Source organism: Alosa pseudoharengus, unplaced genomic scaffold (assembly GCF_046254945.1).
Source record: "Alosa pseudoharengus isolate Yale_2024_CS ecotype anadromous, Long Island Sound unplaced genomic scaffold, YU_APseudo_1.1 YU_APseudo_1.1_scf_21, whole genome shotgun sequence".
Classification (NCBI taxonomy): Eukaryota; Metazoa; Chordata; class Actinopteri; order Clupeiformes; family Clupeidae; genus Alosa; species Alosa pseudoharengus.
The window spans coordinates 30,353,515-30,376,426 of NW_027468674.1; the positions used below are offsets into that span (position 1 = coordinate 30,353,515).

General features: G+C 39.5%; 1 protein-coding gene and 1 long non-coding RNA gene across 3 annotated transcripts in view; one reads left to right on the forward strand and one right to left on the reverse strand.

Moving 5' to 3' along the window:
- Positions 1-22,912, reverse strand: part of LOC143138122 (Fc receptor-like protein 5) — a 33,360-nt gene that overhangs the window by 4,243 nt on the left and 6,205 nt on the right. For both annotated transcript variants that reach the window (XM_076298573.1, XM_076298572.1), the window contains exons 2-3: positions 552-593; positions 88-300 (exon numbers count right to left, since the gene is read on the reverse strand). In XM_076298573.1, coding sequence (XP_076154688.1) covers positions 88-300; positions 552-593 — 255 coding nt within the window. The remainder of the gene's footprint in view (positions 1-87; positions 301-551; positions 594-22,912) is intronic.
- On the forward strand, positions 11,122-16,299 carry LOC143138121 (uncharacterized). The gene is made up of 3 exons (XR_012990148.1): positions 11,122-11,486; positions 12,965-13,241; positions 14,712-16,299. It is a non-coding gene; the product is annotated as an uncharacterized LOC143138121 (long non-coding RNA).

Sequence of the window (22,912 nt, forward strand, 5' to 3'; positions counted from 1 at the left end):
AACATTTCAATCAGAATAGAGTGTTCCTTTGTATTTGAGGTACATCATCTAGAGGTGCCTGGATATTAAAGTATTTTAACTGACTACCTAGAACATCGATTCTGAAGATGTCACTCTTCTCTGTAGTTTTACACTGATAGTTTCCAGAGTCTTTTGATGACACAGCATTCAGGATCAGAATTTGACTGCTTGACGTGTGGGGTTTATCATTGTAGAGCCATCCACCAGTGGGCTTCACACTACATTTCAGCTTTACAGTGTCCCCCCAGTACACACGGCCATATTTTGGGATCATTTTGACTGAGAGCAGAGAAGTATGTTCAAGAGAGTGAGAGGAAAAACAGAGAAATTAAATGTTAGAGGTGTAAGTCAATAAGTCAGATTGTTTGTTTTTTGACTCAACATTTAGTGGGTAAGTGCCTGCATGTACATTATACCCTTACACTAACAAATGCTGTCCTTCATGCATTCCTTAAAGCACCATGTGCTAGGGAAGAGCTTAGTATGTTCAAAGTATGTCTCATGATGTGGTCTGAAAAGTGCATACTTACTTGTAGGTTTGGCTTTAACCATGAACCAGCAGACTGTCACAGCTGTATTGGGAAGAAACATAACAAATGCCAATGCTATACAACACACATAATCCCCAACCCAAAACCATCATAATGTCAGCATTTCATAAAATGCAAAGCTTTTCTTTGCTTTTGTAGAAAGAGTGAGACCCAGGAAAAGATGGAAACCTACTGTGAAATGTGTCTCAGAGATTTTTTGTTATAAAGGTGAAATATATATATAGCCTTGTAAAAAAACATTTAGCACTAAAGAAACATGATCTTACGGAGCCCCTAAGGGGACATGAGCAAAAAAAATCTAAAGTTTAGTTTCATGTGCTCATGTGAAACTTTCATGTGCTCACGCAAAACTTTCATGTGCGCACGCAAACCCTTTTCATGTGCGCATATGAAAGTTTCACGTGAGCACGTGAAACGAAACTAGATTTTTTTTTTTTTTCATGTGCACTGACAACGCGCGAACCCATTTCCTGCTGTTATGAACAGTGCCAGTGCCACAGTCAGCAGCACAGCAACAACGAACTGATGGCGGCTAAAGATGAGTTGGAAACGTTCCTTAAAAGTAGAAATATTACGGAGCCCCTAAGGGGACATGAGCAAAACAAAATCTAAAGTTTAGTTTCATGTGCTCATGTGAAATTTTCATGTGCTCACCTGAAACTTTCATGTGCTCACGTGAAACTTTAATGTGAAAAGGTTTTGCGTGAGCACACGAAACTTTAATGTGCTCACGTGAAAGTTTCACGTGAGCACATGAAACTAAACTTTAGATTTTTTTTTGCTCATGTCCCCTTAGGGGCTCCGTATGATCTAACAGGTTTAGCAACAACTTTAAAGTCGACATATCAAGTTTAATCTCGTCATGGCAAATATATAATTTTTCTTCATGTGTGGCCCTAATACTACTAAAATAGCATGCATCCTCTTATATAAAACTGAAAAAAATGGCCAAGCAATGCTTTTTCTGAATAAAAGATACATAGACGAAACTCTTTCATAGTATATTATGTATCATATGTTATTATGTTAACATGGCAGATGAGTTACTCATGTGGGTTTGAGTCTGTGTGTGCTACTGTGTAAGTATGCGTTTGTGTGTGAGAGAGAGGGGGGGGGCGAGTCTGTGTGTGTGGGGGTATGGTGTATTGGTGTGTGTGTGTGTGTGTGAGGGGGATGGGGGGGGGGGGTTTGAGATTGTGTGTGCTACTGTGTAAGTATGTGTTTGTGTGTGTGTGTGGGGGGGGGGGGGGGGTCTGTGTGTGGGGGGGGTATGGTGTAATGCGTGTGTGCGTGTGTATGTGTATGTGTGCTACTGCGTGACTGTGATTCTGTGTGTGAGCTTGAGGGGGGGGGTTAAGTCTGTGTGTGTGTGTGTGTGTGTATGGGGGGGGGGGATATGATGTATGATTGGATATGTCCCCTTTTATTGCTTTAATAAATTTAATCCTTGTCTATTTAATTCTGCCTTTTTTACAATCATTTTCAAAAATCACTTCTTTAATGTCAAAGTGAAAGTACATTTCTACAAGCAAATGTATTAAAAATCTAAAATGCAAAATTAGTGATTGCATAAATATTCACCACCCTTAAAGTGAATGACATAAATCAACAGCGGTCCAGCCAATTGGTGCTAATAGTCTCACGATTAGTGAAATGGAGATCGCCTGAGTGCAGTATGTGTATAGGAAAGACACTGGACTGGAAGGTCCAGTCACTGGTCAATCAGTATGTTTCCTGGCTATAATTCTACCATGAAGACAAAAGAACACTCCAACCAACTCAGACAAAATGTTATGGAAAAGTATAAAGGAGTAACCTGACTCTCACCAGATGAAGCGGAACGAAATTCATCTGGCGAGAGTCAGGTTATAAAGGAGGGGATGGATACAAAAAAGTTAAAGTCACTGAACATCCCCTAGAGCAGTCTTTCTTAACTGGTGGGTCGGGCCCCGAAAGTGGATCGCGGTCGGAACCGTTCTGTGTGGGTCACAGCTTGTGGTAAAAACAACAACAAAAAACCGCCCATTTGCTTTTATATATCATGTATCATTTTATTATTTCATGTAACCGTATTGCCACCCCCCCTCCCCCACCCGTTTATAACTCAATAAACAGTTGATCACAAAAAAAAACGCCCATTTAAAATGTCATATCTTATCAGATCTAATGTTGGACCTTTATTTTGATAGACTTTATTCGTATGTTAATCATTGCCATGGACATAGCAATGTTTATGTGACAGGTCATGTTAGACATAATTTTAGTGGTAAATGCAAATAGGCTACGAATATTTGAAGTACGATATGGATTCACTTAAATTGAGAACAAAATGGGACAGAAACCCCAGTGTGTGGTGTGCAGTGAATTGCTGGCATATGAAACCATAAAAACTAAAATGCTACATGGAAACAAAGCACCCCTGTCAAAGACAAACTTGTCGAATAGCACTTTGAAAGGTGACATCAGAAGTTAAAGACTTCACAAATGCCAAACATCAGCATGTTCCAAACAAGTAGGCCTACATGCGCTTTGCATGTCTTATTATGTAGCTTACCGCAGGGCTGGCTCTAGGCAGGGGCCAGAGTGGGCTAAGCCCACATGAGCATTGTGTCTTGCCCATCCAAACAAAATCAAGAATTTTTTTTTTTTTCAGTTGTGCATCTGCGCAGTGTGCAGCATCAAACCCAGCTTGGATGTACATGAGTTGATGTTGAGTGTAGAGGTAGCTAGGTACATAGTTGTGCAGTAGGCCTATGTGTTAGGTAAACCCCCCTCCTGATGCATTAAAGGAAAACTCTGAGAAAAAACCCTGAAAACAATCAGTGCTACCAGGCTCCATTTGCTGCAGCCGTAGAGCCGCAGGCAGCTACAGTACTACACTCTGGGATTTTAAAGATGCCCCCAGAGTGTACTGTAGCTGTCTCACTGCTCTAGCTGTTGGCAGGGATGGGCAAAAATCAAAATGTATTTTAAAATAGAATATAAAATACCATAAGTTTGTCAAAGTGTGTCAAAATAAGTGTATCACAATAAACTACAAAATACATTAGCCACACCATGTATCAAAATAAAATACTGTAATTTTGTATTTTGAAAGTTCTAAAAATACATGGAGCATGATATCACTTTACAAACTTCCATATCTGTCTATTTAATCTATTCCTTCATCAGTACATTGACTGTGTTGATTAAGTGGACAGTGTTTGAAAGCAATAGTTTTTTCTGCCTACAGTATGAGACATGCCATAAACTGCAAACAGTCAACAGATCAACTATACTGACCTGCCTGTTACATCTCATAGCTTAAATACTGTATCAGAGATGCACTCAAGAAGTCACAACTGAACTTGTCAAGCGATACAAAGTAGAGACAAGTTTCTAACATTGTCAATGCATGACCATATTGGGCAATGTTACAGGGCGACCACATAACCGGTTCAATATCTTCCAATTGGATGACTAAAGTTCTAAAAACACTGGGGCCGGTTCCCCAAAACGTTCTTATCGCTAAGTAGTTCTTAACCTATTCCTTAACCTCTCTCTTAACCTTATGGCATGATTCCCGACACGTTCGTACGCTAAATATATCTTCTGTAAGTCACACTTTCGTAAGGTTGGTCTGGACCATTCGTAGCTCTCTCTTAGCGTTGTTTGAGCTCTCAAGGAGCTAGTCGCCTACACTGTGCAGCAGTCTTTAATCAGCGCAGCGCAGTACAAGTCAAACTATGCTGCAGTATGTTGATGATGTTGTGGCTCAACGATGATTTTATGTTATGGACATTTTAAGACTAATAATAAAATATGTTCGCAATGGATGCAGGCCTATTTATGAAGTTTACTTTATTTGGTATCAGAACTAATATGGTGGTAAGCCTAGGCTATTTCGTAATGTCATTAAAGCGTTCAAATTGGCAATCACTTTTGATAATTAAAAGCTGGCAAAGAATTTGCCTCTAAATGGCTAAGATCTATAAATGGGTAAGCATGGCGGTGTCCAGTAAGCGACCAACTAGGCCTATGGCAGCGATCCAACGTGTCCTTGTATTGAATCAAAAACGGCGCCGGCCGCGGAGCCGTGTAGTCCATGTCGCTCCATAGCTCTTTTTTGTTGCTGTTGCACAAGTTATTCCGAAAGCTGGAAAACAGTGTCACCTTGTGCAAGCTCACCTCGTCCAGCACAATTTCAAGTTCCTCTGACGAGAAGCTTGGTGCCCTTTTTTTACGTTGCTTCCCCACCATACTGTAGGCTATCTAACTCTCTCTCTGTTCATTGTAGATAGGTTGCTTTTTATTGAAAACATTAACCAATGGCAATCAATACCGCATTAAACAGAAGTAACTGCAGCTGCTTGCCAATCAATTCTAATTGTAAGGTACCTTACCATTAATATAAAAGTGTATCACATAATTTTTAGAAGTCGTTAAACCCATCAAGAAGCGGCACAAGTGGCACAACGGGATAAGGAGGGTGGATGATTAGCGAGGGATACCCGGTTAGTCTACCCGTCACAACATATCGTGTGAACATATTAGGCTGCCAATTTGATAATTTAGTTAATAGTTTATATTTTACTGATAACTTAAACTATGTTCAAATAAATGTTACTGGAATAATTTGAGGAGTGTTTTATGTGCATAGAACGTGTTGTCTTTCTTAACGCCGCCATGCACCTTCGCGTGAAGTAGAAAATCGATTCCTGAGCAATCGATGCCAACTAATTCAGCACCTTCACTTGGGACAGCGCCTTTGTAACGTCGAACGTAAGAGGCAGCGTGTTAAGAAGCTTCCTAAGGGACACTTCGGGGAACACACTTAGGAACATAAACAACTTTGGAAAGATATATCTTTTGAGTCTTCTTAACGGGCTAAGAGTGAGCGTTATCGGGGAACCGGCCCCTGATCATTAAAGTTCCGAAGAAACTTGAGGTTGGTATGAGAAGGAGTGGATTGTGTGTGAGCAACATACAATTTACTCATCACTGGATCATCTTCCTGAATCTCAATATTATGATCACAACAAGTCTGGGGCCGGTTCCCCGATAACGCTCACTCTTAGCCCGCTGAATTAGTTGGCATCGATTGCTCAGGAATCGATTTTCTACTTCACGCGAAGGTGCATGGCGGCGTTAAGAAAGACAACACGTTCTATGCAAATAAAACATTCCTCAAATTATTCCAGTAACATTTATTTGAACATAGTTTAAGTTATCAGTAAAATATAAACTATTAACTAAATTATCAAATTGGCAGTAATATGTTCACACGATATGTTGTGACGGGTAGACCGGGTATCCCTCGCTAATCATCCACCCTCCTTATCCGTTGTGCCACTTGTGCCGCTTCTTGATGGGTTTAAGGACTTCTAAAAATTATGCGATACACTTTTATATTAATGGTAAGGTACCTTACAATTAGAATTGATTGGCAAGCAGCTGCAGTTACTTCTGTTTAATGCGGTATTGATTGCCATTGGTTAATGTTTTCAATAAAAAGCAAATATCTACAATGAACAGAGAGAGTTAGATAGCCTACAGTATGCTGGGGAAGCAACGTAAAAAAAGGGCATAAGCTTCTCGTCAGAGGAACTTGAAATTGTGCTGGACGAGGTGAGCTTGCACAAGGTGACACTGTTTTCCAGCTTTCGGAATAACTTGTGCAACAGCAGCACGGCTCCGAGGCCGGCGCCGTTTTTGATTCAATTCAAGGACACGTTGGATCGCTGCCATAGGCCTAGTTGGTCGCTTACTGGACACCACCATGCTTACCCATTTATAGATCTTAGCCATTTAGAGGCAAATTCTTTGCCAGCTTTTAATTATCAAAAGTGATTGCCAATTTGAACGCTTTAATGACATTACGAAATAGCCTAGGCTTACCACCATATTAGTTCTGATACCAAATAAAGTAAACTTCATAAATAGGCCTGCATCCATTGCGAACATATTTTATTATTAGTCTTAAAATCGCCATAACATAAAATCATCGTTGAGCCACAACATCATCAACATACTGTACCATAGTTTGACTTGTACTGCGCTGCGCTGATTAAAGACTGCTGCACAGTGGCGGCGACTAGCGCCTTGAGAGCTCAAACAACGCTAAGAGAGAGCTACGAATGGTCCAGACCAACCTTACGAAAGTGTGACTTACAGAAGATATACTTAGCGTACGAACGTGTCGGGAATCATGCCATAACGTTAAGAGAGAGGTTAAGGAATAGGTTAAGAACTACTTAGCGATAAGAACGTTTTGGGGAACCGGCCCCTGGGCAAATAACTAAGTCAGCACCAGTCAGAGGCTACATTCATTGTTTTGCATTTTTATAATCATATCGCTAAACATAGGCTATTGGTTTTACCAAACATATTTGTCAGTATTTTTAAACTACAAACATTCACACCTTTAAAGTATGTTGATACAAAATACGAAGCCATTTTCTTCAACAAAATAAAATACAAATGACAAAATACTATTTTGTATTTGCAGTACTTTTATTTTATTTTAAATGTATCAGAAATACTGCCCATCCCTGGCTGTTGGCAATTTTGATTCAATTTCACTGCTTTTCTATGTTTGCTCACCCAGAATTTCTACCAGCCCACCCAAATGTAGTAGAACCGGCCCTGCGGCTTATAGGCCCATGGGCTTGAATGCTAAACAAAATTCTATAGGGCCTACGGGTCGCGAGACTCGCGACTTAATGAACAGGGACATACATTGTGGGTCCTAAAGCCAGACCAACTAAAAATCACTGCCCTAGAGTTCAGTGAAATCCATCATTAAGTCATGTAAGGAATATGGCAAATGTGCAAATCTGCCTAGCAGAGCAGCAGGCCGTCACCACAAACTGAGTGACCCTTCAAGAAGAATAATGGTGGGGGGAAGCCAAGGCATCTCTATGACATCTCTGAATAAGTTAAAAGCTTCGGCAGCTGAAATGGGAGAAAACATTGCCCAAGTTCTTCACCAGTCAAAGATCTATGGGTGAGTGGCACAGCTCTGATTAAATCTCGACTAAAGTTCGCCCAAAGGTATGTGGGAGACTTCAAAGTCAAATGGAAGATTTGTTGGTCTGATGAGACCAAAATAGAGCTTTTTGGCCATCAGACTAGATGCTATTTTTGGTGGACACCAAAAAATTAGCAAAGAAAATGGAATAAAATTGCAGTATCAAGACGTGCACGCCTACTTGAGACCTATCCATTGCAGGTTCCATGCTTTAATTGCGGCCAAAGGTGCATCTAAATGCTGAATAGCCTATTTACGCAATCGCTTATTTTGCATTGCATATTACTTATTCATTAACAACTTTGTATAAATCTGCTTTCACTTTGACATTAAAGAGGGGATTTTTGTAAATTATTGTTAAAATCGAAACGAAACATTCTGGCAATCTAAACGAAAATCAATGGTTCCGTGTCATCCTTGTGGGGCTACATCTTTTTGTGCAGCCCGGTTTGGGGGGGAAGCGTAGAGGAAAGACAGCAAAACAGTGGGGGGTCGCCTACACAGCTTCATCACTTGGTTCGTTAACCTACAGCATTGGCCAAAAGTTATTACAATGTTGTCAGATATTAGGTACGGAAGCGTATTGCTGCCACACTAACATAAATAAAAAGGCTCAGGGCCCACTTCCCCGATAACGGGTAAGAGGGTTTTCTACGATTCATCTTACGATCGTTCGTTTGGTTTTTCCGACTGTTTCCCGAACATGCTAGTAGCGTGAACGCGCGTGCACTGCTCTTAAGATGCTCTTAAGGGGAGCTGTCCACGTTAATAGTTCTGAAATATCCTCTGATTTGACGGTGATGTCAGGTGACTGCACGTCACAGCTATAGGCCTACCATTTAAACTTCGGATCTACACATTCATTCACATCAATACGAAAATAGAAACACTTCTACATCTGCATGTAAGCATCCCAAGTAGGTTATATACCACACAGAGACATAAATAATTGTAATTATTTTAAGATTAGATTGTTGCACCATGCAATAATTTTTCGCGGTGTCACTTAACACGTTCGAAGATAAGAAAGAAGTCGAGTAAGAAAGAGAGGAAATGTGTAGGCTTAGATTTTGATAGGCTACAGACTAAACCACATGTTGCTTTCTCTGCTTTTTACCTCATAGGCCTAATAAAATATTAACTTAGCAAAGATAATGTCAAACTATTCTGGCAACGTCTCGTTTCATAACTTGATTGCATTTTTGTCCGCTTTTCATCACATTATTATGACCATTAAATGTAGGCTATTTTGAGTACTTCTTACTGTTAAGACGCTCTTAGCCGGTAACGAGTACTCTGGAGCACTCTGTTGCGTTTTGTGTCCACTCTGATGTTTACGGGGCTCCCGTAACACAGTAGAGATCGCTACTCCTGTAGGTGTGGGTGCGCTCGTCTTCGGACTGTGAGGATTTCACAGGGTAAAAGAGGAGGTGTGCGTTTTGTGACTATTCTGGTGTCCAAAGGGATTCCCTTTAACACAGTTGAGATCGCTACTCCTGTTGGTGTTCGTCTTCGGACTGTGATAATATCACAGGGTAAAAGAGGAAGTATCTTTCAGTGTGTGTGTCTGGTGCGGGGCCCCTTTTCGACGGGTTTAGGCTGTACGAGAGGATTGACTTGATGGAGAGGCTCTCCCTATCTGAATCAAATTCCCTAATCTGGGGTGTGGGGGCTAAGGAAGGTGGACTACTTCAGAGTCACTTTCTATCTCTTAGTCGCTGTTCCCTGTTCCCTTCGACTCATACTTCAAAATGTAGTTAACTTCACTAAAAGAGGAAGAAATTCAGAGCTGTATTTGCAAGAGTTGTTTGTCATTAACATCTGAGAGAGGTCAGAAACTCACTACGGACGTTCGTCTGGCCGTCCAGATTTGAGAGAAAATCAACTACCCTATTATTTGGGGATTCTTGTCAAAATTAAATTAAAGCTCCTTTTTAAATGATAGTTCTTGTAACATATAAGAACTTCAATTGACCACAACGGATCTATAACAATTTAGATTCTATCTATAAATACACTTGTATTTATCAGGCAGTGTGCATTTAGACCACAACGGGTCCTAGACTTTAGCTTCATAAACAATTTGTCGCGCCAAATAAATTTGCTAACAAAGCCTTTTTGGTTTTTTGTCTGCCCTGGAAAATGCCTGGCTGAGTTCGCTACTCCTGTGTATGTCAGTGCAGTGTGTTTTTTGCCCATATACAGTGTCTTAGAAAGTAGCCCTCAAACGGTCCCGCTTACTTACCCGGAGCTATGTCAAATCTTTGGAGCAGGAGGCCCTATTGCAAGGCATCCGGGGTTCTCAGCAGGGCCGGTTCTCCCTATACGCACACTACGCAAGTTGCGTAGGGCCCCGCAAGTAAATGAAGGCCCCCTCCCCCGTCTCCCCTTCAGTCAAGCTAGTAACAGACCGGTATAGCCTACAGTTATAGCGACAGTGTCTCACTCAGACTACATTAAGAAGATGAACATGAAACCGAATTACCATTCATGGCATGAGCAACGGAAGAAGAGACTTCACGAGAATACACAGCGGGAACAACAGTCGGGTAAACTTGTGTTCGATCCGTGGTTTGATAGTAGCCTATATCTCTCCAGCGCGTGTTACTTTCCTACTGTAGCCTAGGCAGTGGTGGAATGTAACGAAGTACAAATACTTCGTTACTGTACTTAAGTAAATATTCCACGTATTTGTACTTTACTTAAGTAGAATTTATAGTGCATACTTTTGACTTTTACTTCGTTACATTTTACAGCAATTATCTGTACTTTTACTCCGCTACATTTCTACAACACCATCGTTCCTTTTTACGATACATTTTATGATCAGATTTGTTTTCTCTCTGACAAACACGTTTGTTTTACCAGGGGGCGGGGTTGCTACCACAGATTCTGGAGCGCTACGTGCCCAGCTTCTAAATCTTTGAAACATAAGCTTATAGTCTAGACCAGGCTAAGCGTGAGCTTGTAGCCATCTGCAATCGGTAGGCTATATTCACCAGACCCATGGCTACACTGGACATGCAACTGTGTTCTGTGCCTTTCTCTGTCTGTTATCTGCAGCGTTAGGGCCTCCTCTCCGATGAGATTGCTATCCGCGGATCAGCGAAGTTACAGGCTATGCCCATGCTTCTGTCACACGTCTGATCATTTGCGCCACAAATGAATGGTAGACTATTATAGAACCGCTGGCAAAAAAAACGTAGCATTTTCCAGATTAGGAAATATTTCTTAATTGTGTGTGATCAAATAAAGAGGCATAGCCTACAATTGGGGGGGTAGAAATGTGAGCGCTCATTCAATGTCTATGTGCGTCTGCGCAAGTGAAACTGAACCTAATCATAAAGACACCTTTCTCAGCAACTTTTCTGTTCAATCAGCAGAATTGGCATTACGATCCACCCGACGTTTCCCTGGTCTACCCCGTTAAACTTCAGGCTCTCGTGTTTTGCTGAATGATATACTCAGCAGATCACCCTAGTAGATAACCAGAATTACAGTCTCTAGAATTGTAGGTCAGAATGTAAACTGGGCCACCAACCCAGTCTCACGTCTGAACGTGTCACTGTCACGTTAATTAATCTATTGGGACGTGTTGTGTAACACGTTTCCTTGTTAAAAAACGTGTTGAGCAGGACGTAATTATCGTGTTACTATCACGTTGTATTTCGCTTTCAACGAGCCAACAGAACCACGTCATCTGTCAAAAAAGCCTGACCTCACAAAATGGCGAGAATGTTATTTGATGCTTTTGATGTGCAGTTTCACACTCTTAAGCCTGCTTTGAGTTGTGGGTTAGAAGGAGCCACCTTCTAGCTAGCAGTTTTAGAAGGCTGAACCCCAGAATCCAGAAACAAGAACCGAGCAGGGACGGAGAAAAAAGAAGAATCCAAATGGGAAATGAGGTGAGCCTTGCTACTGCCGCTAGCATGATAATTTTGCTAGCAATTGAGCAAAACATTTTAAAGTTGATTTAACATGAAATAGTAGCCTATGCATGGGCAATACTGTGAATTCAGAGTAGGCTTGCACAACTTATAATTTAGTTAACGTGCATGATGTAATGTTACATTAATCTGTAAAACAGCTGTTGTCTGTGTAAATTAACATTGTAGCCTAATATTGTTAGTGTCAGCTACAGCTAACAGCTGGGAGGTAGCCTATCAGCCAGGCATGTATAATCGATAATCATGATGAACGTGAATAGATTTCGTTGCGAAAACGCGCATTGTTTTAGGCCACATATCAGGTATAAAACAATTGTATTCTGATACAGCAGTTCTCCAGATGTTAGATATTCACTTATATTATAATATAATATTGTATTTCTTTAACCTGATTAAGAGAGGGGTTTAATTCAATAGAGAATTGCAATGTGTGTAGCCCATAATATTAGATATTAGATTAGGCTAGATTTAGATTAGATTCAACTTTATTGTAATTTAAAAGAGTAGTACAGGTACAGAGCCAATGAAATGCAGTTGACATCCAACTAGAAGTGCAGTTAGATAAATAGGCAAGTTTTCCAGATGACATGTGTACAGTGACAGAAATAGCCTATACAGTGAATATGGAATGTGTGTCTAGACTATAACAAAACAAATTGATAATAATACATAATAATGATAATAATAGCAGTAATTACAGTAGGCCACTTGCATTGTTGTTGGTGACGTGTCTGTTTCCTATTGTTCCATGCCACTCTCCTACTGTCTCAATATCTTAGCAATATCTTAGTTCAATTCAATGTCTTATAATGGTAAAAGATGTGGACAAATACATGATATGATATACAAATAAATCGTTGTTCACGACATGTTATGGTTAAATTATCGGAATGAGTGCGATGGTGATGCAATCCTGCTTTTCAATTAGTTGAGATGGTGTTTGACATTAAATTATAAGCAGGTCAGTTTCACATAATAAGCTTTTGTTTCTTTGGGTCTGGGTAATTCATGTGACAAAAAATTCTGTTATAGGCTTCTACCGTTTTTCTGAAAAACAAAGCAGTACAACAACATTTCTATCTCCAAAATAATGCATTGTACGCATGTGTGTACTACGTAGTGCATGCAGCTTTTAATGTCCAAAGTAGCCTATACTGATTTCCCTGCATAAAAACTACAAATACTCCTCCAAAACTACAGTGTTGACACTTGAAGTTGTGGAGTTATATTTTAGTAGCCTATTCTATAATAGAATAAATACCCACATCAGTTTTACCCTTGTCTCACCTGTATACAACATATGTCTATGAATTGCAGTAGTGATCAAATGAAAAAGGAAAGAAAGGTGTCCTGATGTGTTGTTTAGGGATGGTCCTGCAATGTTTTCTCGACATATCTTTATGTCTTTTTTCTCCCCTCTACTTATGTTTTCACAGATCCTTGCTCCTGATATCCTGATGTATGGGTTGCACTTCATTATATGACTCCAACAGAACACTCACAGAAAGGAGAGTGGTGTCAAACTACAAGACAGCCAGCATGTAAGCAAGGCCTTGTTTGTCCTTGTTTGGCTACTCATTTGTCTACTTCCTGAAGAGGCTGAAGCATGATGGCCTTGACACCTTAGTCCTTGCTTCCATTAACAGCTGTGTTATGGAGTGCATCCTCACATCATGGTCTACTGCAGCGGTGGATACAAAGGACAATTGGCAGGTATTTTACGTCACTTTTGCATTACTTTTACTGTGATTTTGCTAGATATGGTTGTCGCTGTGCTAAATATAGGCCCATATTGTAGATGGAGAAACGCATTGTACAGCGGATACATCTTGGGCTATACTATTAAGGGACAGCTGAATTGACCACCTAAACCATATATTTTCTGAAAGCCTATAGCCTCTAGATGTCAATTAATATACATTAAAACATGCCCCACCTTCCTACTGATTTTGGTGCATCATAAGGCGTACATAGGCCCATATTGTAGATCGAGAAACGCCTTGTACAGCGGATACATCTTGGGCTATACTATTAAGGGACAGCTGAATTGACCACCTAAACCATATATTTTCTGAAAGCCTATACCCTCTAGATGTCAATTAATATACATTAAGACATGCCCCACCTTCCTACTGACTTTGGTGCATCATAAGGCGTACAGAGGCCCATATTGTAGATCGAGAAACGCCTTGTACAGCGGATACATCTTGGGCTATACTATTAAGGGACAGCTGAATTGACCACCTAAACCACATATTTTCTGAAAGCCTATAGCCTCTAGATGTCAATTAATATACATTAAGACATGCCCCACCTTCCTACTGACTTTGGTGCATCATAAGGCGTACATAGGCCCATATTGTAGATCGAGAAACGCCTTGTACAGCGGATACATCTTGGGCTATACTATTAAGGGACAGCTGAATTGACCACCTAAACCATATATTTTCTGAAAGCCTATAGCCTCTAGATGTCAATTAATATACATTAAGACATGCCCCACCTTCCTACTGACTTTGGTGCATCATAAGGCGTACAGAGGCCCATATTGTAGATCGAGAAACGCCTTGTACAGCGGATACATCTTGGGCTATACTATTAAGGGACAGCTGAATTGACCACCTAAACCACATATTTTCTGAAAGCCTATAGCCTCTAGATGTCAATTAATATACATTAAGACATGCCCCACCTTCCTACTGACTTTGGTGCATCATAAGGCGTACATAGGCCCATATTGTAGATCGAGAAACGCCTTGTACAGCGGATACATCTTGGGCTATACTATTAAGGGACAGCTGAATTGACCACCTAAACCATATATTTTCTGAAAGCCTATAGCCTCTAGATGTCAATTAATATACATTAAGACATGCCCCACCTTCCTGCTGACTTTGGCATATCATAAAGCATACATAGGTCCATATTGTAGATCGAGAAACAAATTGTTCAGTTGATACAATTTGGCGTACACTATTAAGGGACAGCTGATTCAACCACCTAAACCATACTAGGACTTGGTCCACCCTCCTTAAATACTTTGGCGCACTATATTAAAGGCATAGACCTGCATTTTATTAGTGGACTTTATAGTCATCAGTATGTTTGAACATGTCAAGAGAAACACTGAGATTGTAGTTTCTTTCTTTGTACACTTGTTTTATCTCTATTTCTAATTTTCAGGTTGTCAGCTGTTATCAGGCTCATCACCAAAGCAAAAAGACATGCCAGGAAGGAGCAAGGCACAGGCCAGGAAGGAGCAAGGCAAAGCCCGGGGATTTTTCTGCAGCTGTTCCTGCCCGTTATAGAAGGACTGCTCCTGAGAATAGATGGGTGTCTACATCGTTTTTTCAAAATGGTTCTTCTACACATGATGTTTGTCAAGCACTGCTCATTGACTGGCCAGGGGTCCTCTGTATTGTGACCACTGGTCAAAGGCGCCACATGACTGTCTCAAAGTCCTCTACATCATTCCGGTGACGGGACTTCTGGCCTAGTCTGACAGGATGGGTCTTGTGTTACTGTGATCAGACGGCTCAACAATGCATCATTCTCATCCATGCCCTCATCGCCTCAAGACTGGAGTACTGCAACAGCATTCTCTATGGTCTTGAAAAATATTATTGTCTTTATTATTATTATTATTATTATTATTATTATTACAGGTCTCTCTGCACCCGAACCAGCAGGTTCAGAGGAAGCTTCTTTTCTGTGGCTGTCACCCGACTGGACTGTAGCTCTGTATCCCGGTGACAACCAATCAACTAAGCCCCCAAATACCCTATTCCACCCATAGTGTTATTTATTTACAAATGCACATACTGTAATTACAATTATACATAACCATATTCTACTGCTCTTCATGCTATCCATCATGAACACTTCTTACTACTCTTATAATGTTACTGTTTCTGCACTACAATGGTACTGTTACCACACTGCACATATCTGTCTATATGGTTCATACTGAATATCCATATTTATTCTGTTTTTCTCATATGTTCTGTTAATACACTGCCCATATTTATATCTAATTTATATTACTCTAAACCACCTTCTGTAAACCAACTGCATATTACTGTCTACACGACACTATACAGTATTTCTTGTCCTGCCTATGCACCATCTGTCTATACTTTGTATATCACATTGCACTTTTGCTTTGTACAAGGTTCTCACGGGTCATAGAATTTCTGGAATATCATGGAATTTTAGAAAGTCTATTCCAGACATGGAAAGTCAGGGAATTTTTATCATTTTGGGGGCAAAGTCATGGAATATCAGGGAATTTTGTCGTAGTAGTTTATGATGTACTAGCAAAATGCATATTTCCACACAGTATGTATATCTAGTTATTAGCTTTACAGCTTGCTTGAGTAGCCCAACTGTGTTAATTCAATGCCTATTTATTCATCTCCCGCTCTAAAAAAGTAAAAGACTCTTGATGCGGCTGCTCTGAAATCATTGGTCGGTATATTGTAAGTCATGGAAATTCAGGTGTTTTGTCAGGGAAAAGTCATAGAATTTTACATTTGACTTAGAGTGGGAACCCTGTTTGTACTTTTACTCTGCACAATGACAATAAAGGTGAATCTGATCAAATGTAAATTATTATTTAGTGCCTGTAGTGCTGCTTTGTATTAGCATACCTTTGCTGTTTGTTTTATGTGTATTGGACAACCCCCTGTTTAAAGCAATCACAAACTTACAGATTTTGATTGATCTTGATACACAGATGTGTGTTGTGCTGAAATAAACCCAATTTCACTTATCTTAGGTGCTGTGGGACTTTTGATGCACAAGAAATCTTAAGAAATGGCCGTTCAGAGAGCATTGTTTTGACAGATGTTGACCAACAAAGTTCTTAAATCATACACAAACCATTAAAACATCCATATTTTGATTGAATATGATGCACAGAGATGTGTTGTGCTGAAATAAACCCAATTTCACTTATCTTAGGTGCGGTGGGAATTTTGATGCACAAGAAATCTTCAGAAATGGCTGTTCAGAGAGCATTTTTTGACAGATGTTGACCAACAAAAGTTCTTAAATCATACACAAACCATTAAAACATCCATGTTTTGATTGAATATGATACACAGAGGTGTGCTGTGCTGAAATAAACCCAATTTCACTTATCTTAGGTGCTGTGGGACTTTTGATGCACAATAAATCTTAAGAAATGGCTGTTCAGAGAGCATTGTTTTGACCAACAAAAGTTCTTAAATCATACGCAAACCATTAAAACATCCATATTTTGATTGAATATGATACACAGAGGTGTGCTGTGCTGAAATAAACCCAATTTCACTTATCTTAGGTGCTGTGGAACTTTTGATGCACAAGAAATCTTAAGAAATGGCTATTCAGAGAGCATTGTTTTGACCAACAAAAGTTCTTAAATCATACACAAACCATTAAAACATCCATATTTTGATTGAATATGATACACAGAGGTGTGTTGTGCTGAAATAAACCCAAATTCACTTATCTTAGGTGCTGTGGGACTTTTGATGCACAAGAAATCTTCAGAAATAACCGTTTAGAGAGCATATTTGACAGATATTGACCAACAAAAGTTCTTAAATCATAAACAAACCATCAAAACATCCATATTTTGATTGAATATGATACACAGAGGTGTGTTGTGCTGAAATAAACCCAATTTCACTGATCTTACCTGCCATGGCAAGTTTGATGCACCGGACATACTCAGAAACTACAATTGAGACACCCATATGGCCAGACAGGCCTAGGTAAGTGTCACACCCATTATTTCATGAAATGTCAACATGTGGCACATATTTTGATACAGGGAATGATAACAAACGTGTTTGTCAAATTTGAGACCTCTAGCTGCTTGTATGTTGTCAGGAGGCGGAGCCAAAGATTGGAAAATGTAGATTTCTAGGGGGCGCTATAGAGTCTATGAATGTGTGAGGTGTGATTTTACGTATCTCATATATTTTATGTCATAGATAGATGTCACATGCCAAATTTAGTCTGTTTATGAGGTATGCAAGTTAGAAATGCTAACCCTAGGTTTAGATGGCCATAATTTGCATAGGTCAGATAGGCCTTGATAGGATTACACCAGTTAATTCAAGATAGTACCAACATGTGGCACATATTTTGATACAAGGAATGATAACACACTTGTTTGTCAAATTTGAAACCTCCAGCTGCTTGTATGTTGTCAGGAGGCGGAGCCAAAGATTGGAAAATGTAGATTTCTAGGGGGCGCTATAGAGTCTATGAATGTGTGAGGTGTGATTTTACGTATCTCGTATATTTTATGTCATAGATAGATGTCACATGCCAAATTTAGTCTGTTTATGAGGTATGGAAGTTAGAAATGCTAACCCTAGGTTTAGATGGCCATAATTTGCATAGGTCAGACAGGCCTTGATAGGATTACACCAGTTAATTCAAGATAGTACCAACATATGGCACATATTTTGATACACGGGATGATAAAAAACTAGTTTGTCAAATTTGGGACATCTAATGACTTGTGTGTTGCCAGGAGGCGGAGCCAAATATAGGAAATATTGGATTTGGGGTGCTATAGAGTGTGAATATGTGAGATGTGATTTAACTACACACTCAAATATAGCTGCTTGTGTGTTGTCAGGAGGCGGAGCCAAAGATTGAAAAAAAGTTTGAATATGTGAGGGTTGAGTCCATTTCACTATATTTTGTGTCATCCAAGGATGTTACATGTCAAATTTAATCAGTCATATTCTAGTTAGAAATGCGAAACCAATGTGTACATGTCCATGAATTGCAAAGGTCAGACAGGTCAGATAAGCTTACACCAGTACTTTTCAACTAATAACATGTAGCACAAATTGATATAAAGGGCATAGAAATTGGCAACTGGTTTGCCGTATTTGAGACCAGTAGCTGAGTTTGTATTGCTGTAGCTTCCTGGATGTGTGAGGTCATTTCACTTTGAGGTTTCTGAATGTGTGAGGTAATTTCACTCCGATCCCATATTTACTAACCCTAGGTTAATAGGTCATAGGTCAGACAGGCCTTTGTAGGGTCACACCAATTACTTCACAACATTAGCACATATAATGCATGGGATGAAAACAGACTTATCTGAGGTTAATTTAAGCCTTGACCTTGCTGATGAAAACCAGAGTGCAGTCAATCAGTGGTCCAAACATATAGAACCAGTACAAGTGAAAGACAATTCAAGTAATTATTTACATGGAGAGTCCTTTACTATCAAAGATGCTTTAATGTACATTGATACATGAAGGGGATATTGAAGTACTCAAGTCCCAAAGAAGGATGACAATACAATAGTTTTATAGTCAATTAACATAACTCAATAAAGAATATGGTTACAATTTCAATCATGATTTAAAGAAATTGACTTTCAAAAACTATTGTAATCAGTTAGCGTTTTTAAAGTGATTATGGATTTTTATAGTCTAAGAGCAAAAATAGCAGTATTGCTTAAGCCTATATGATGCACGTAAGTAGGAATGTTGGACATGTCTTAATTCATATTAATTGACATCTACAGACTATAGGCTTTAAGAAAATATATTGTTTAGATGGTAAATTCAGCTGTCCCTTAATAGTGTAGGCCAAAATGTATTAGCTGAACAAAATTCTTCTAAGTTACCCTAACAACAACCTAGCAACCAACATAAGAACCATAGCAACAACCTAGCAACCATATTAATTACCCTACCAACAACCTCACAACTACCACCACAATGTCAACCGAGCAACCACCATTGCAACCAACATGATTAACCTTGCAACCAGCATAGCAACCACTTTATTTGGAATAGCAACCACCATATCTACCCTAGCAACACCCTAGCAACCTTCTTGGTTACCCTATCAACAACCTAGCAACCACCTGTACAATGCCAACCTAGCAACCACTTTGATAGTCAACCAACATGACTAGCCTCGCAACCATCTCAATTACCCTAGCAACCAGCATAGCAATCACTTAATTTAGTATAGCCACCACCATATCTACTCTAGCAACACCCTAGCAACCTTCTCAGTTACTCTATCACCAACCTAGCAACCAACATGATTACCCTATAAACCTGCATAGCAACCACCATATATCCCGTAGCAACACCATAACAACCTTCTCAGTTACCCTAGCAATAGCTTAGCAACCACTACCATAGCAACCCCTATGTTTCACAAAATACCTTTAGAAAGCATCCAGGGTTTCCCGCAGAAAATTGGTTAGTCAAAGTGGTATGGTGGGGTGGGGTGTTCTTGTTTGTGCGATACAATAAAGACTCCACCATACAAACTATACCACACTATACACATTTTTACAAATAAGAACAGTGAATTAATGTGTGCAACTTTAACAAACATTATACAAACTATACAACAATGAAGTGGAAAAGAATGCAAAAGAAAGAAAAACAACATTTTCAAAATGTGCAAACGTAATCACAGTCACTGCTTATGGCAGAGCTGACAGCATCACTACAGTCATACTCCTTGGTTTAAAAAAACACAATTCAAGGGCCCTTTGATAATTGCACTCTTTAACAAGTGCGGACCATTTATGCTTTCATGCAGGCTATCAGACTGTTGCCCTGCAGCCTGTTCTGCAAGTCTATCTTGATCTATACATGGAGAGTGAATGAAGTTTAGATTATTTTAGACTTTTGTGTAAGATGTGTAAGATTTACACAAACGATGATAAATAAAGCGATGACACCACCCGCTGCAGACCATAGGATGTGAGAATGCGCTCCACAACACAGCTGTAAATGGAAGCAAGGACTGAGGTGTCAAGGCCAGCATGCTTCAGCCCCTTCAGGAAGTGGACAAACAAGGCCTTGTTTACATGCTCGCTGTCTTGTTGTTTGTAGAAGGACACTGCTTTAACAGTTCCTTTGTGTAGGTGTCCTGTTGGAGTCATATAATGAAATGGAATGCATACATCAGGATATCAGGAGCGAGGATCTGTGAAAACATAAGTAACAGAAAGAAATTTAAGATATGTTTAGAACATTTTGAGCTCCAACACAAAGGCAAAGCAGTTTCAGCCATGCAAAGCATATATTTTCTTAAAGCCTGTCAATTGTACATGTGAGTTAACATAGACTAGCACATGGCCCACCTTCCTGCAAACTTTGGAGGACATAAATGTATACATGGCACTATTTTGTATATTGTCAAAGTCAGTAGAAAGGTGGGACATGTCTTAATGTATATTAATTGACATCTAGAGGCTATAGGCTCTAAGAAAATATATGGTTTAGGTGGTCAATTCAGCTGTCCCTTAATGATATAGCCTAAGATGTATCAGCTGTACAATGCGTTTCTCGATCTACAATATGGGCCTATGTACGCCTTATGATGCACCAAAGTCAGTAGGAAGGTGGGGCATGTCTTAATGTATATTAATTGACATCTAGAGGCTATAGGCTTTCAGAAAATATATGGTTTAGGTGGTCAATTCAGCTGTCCCTTAATAGTATAGCCCAAGATGTATCAGTTGTACAGTCGGTTTCTCGATCTACAATATAGGCTTATGTACGCCTTATGATGCACCAAAGTCAGTAAGAAGGTGGGGAATGTCTTAATGTATATTAATTGACATCTAGAGGCTATAGGCTTTCAGAAAATATATGGTTTAGGTGGTCAATTCAGCTGTCCCTTAATAGTATAGCCCAAGATGTATCAGTTGTACAGTCGGTTTCTCGATCTACAATATAGTCTTATGTACGCCTTATGATGCACCAAAGTCAGTAAGAAGGTGGGGAATGTCTTAATGTATATTAATTGACATCTAGAGGCTATAGGCTTTCAGAAAATATATGGTTTAGGTGGTCAATTCAGCTGTCCCTTAATAGTATAGCCCAAGATGTATCCGCTGTACAAGGCGTTTCTCGATCTACAATATGGGCCTATGTACGCCTTATGATGCACCAAAGTCAGTAGGAAGGTGGGGCATGTCTTAATGTATATTAATTGACATCTAGAGGCTATAGGCTTTCAGAAAATATGTGGTTTAGGTGGTCAATTCAGCTGTCCCTTAATAGTATAGCCCAAGATGTATCCGCTGTACAAGGCGTTTCTCGATCTACAATATGGGCCTCTGTACGCCTTATGATGCACCAAAGTCAGTAGGAAGGTGGGGCATGTCTTAATGTATATTAATTGACATCTAGAGGCTATAGCCCAAGATGTATCCGCTGTACAATGCGTTTCTCCATCTACAATATGGGCCTATATTTAGCACAGCGACAACCATATCTAGCAAAATCACAGTAAAAGTAATGCAAAAGTGACGTAAAATACCTGCCAATTGTCCTTTGTATCCACCGCTGCAGTAGACCATGATGTGAGGATGCACTCCATAACACAGCTGTTAATGGAAGCAAGGACTAAGGTGTCAAGGCCATCATGCTTCAGCCTCTTCAGGAAGTAGACAAATGAGTAGCCAAACAAGGACAAACAAGGCCTTGCTTACATGCTGGCTGTCTTGTAGTTTGACACCACTCTCCTTTCTGTGAGTGTTCTGTTGGAGTCATATAATGAAGTGCAACCCATACATCAGGATATCAGGAGCAAGGATCTGTGAAAACATAAGTAGAGGGGAGAAAAAAAGACATAAAGATATGTCGAGAAAACATTGCAGGATCATCCCTAAACAACACATCAGGACACCTTTCTTTCCTTTTTCATTTGATCACTACTGCAATTCATAGACATATGTTGTATACAGGTGAGACAAGGGTAAAACTGATGTGGGTATTTATTATATTATAGAATAGGCTACTAAAATATAACTCCACAACTTCAAGTGTCAACACTGTAGTTTTGAAGGAGTATTTGTAGTTTTTATGCAGGGAAATCAGTATAGGCTACTTTGGACATTAAAAGCTGCATGCACTACGTAGTACACACATGCGTACAATGCATTATTTTGGAGATAGAAATGTTGTTGTACTGCTTTGTTTTTCAGAAAAACGGTAGAAGCCTATAACAGAATTTTTTGTCACATGAATTACCCAGACCCAAAGAAACAAAAAGCTTATTATGTGAAACTGACCTGCTTATAATTTAATGTCAAACACCATCTCAACTAATTGAAAAGCAGGATTGCATCACCATCGCACTCATTCCGATAATTTAACCATAACATGTCGTGAACAACTATTTATTTGTATATCATATCATGTATTTGTCCACATCTTTTACCATTATAAGACATTGAATTGAACTAAGATATTGCTAAGATATTGAGACAGTAGGAGAGTGGCATGGAACAATAGGAAACAGACACGTCACCAACAACAATGCGAGTGGCCTACTGTAATTACTGCTATTATTATCATTATTATGTATTATTATCAATTTGTTTTGTT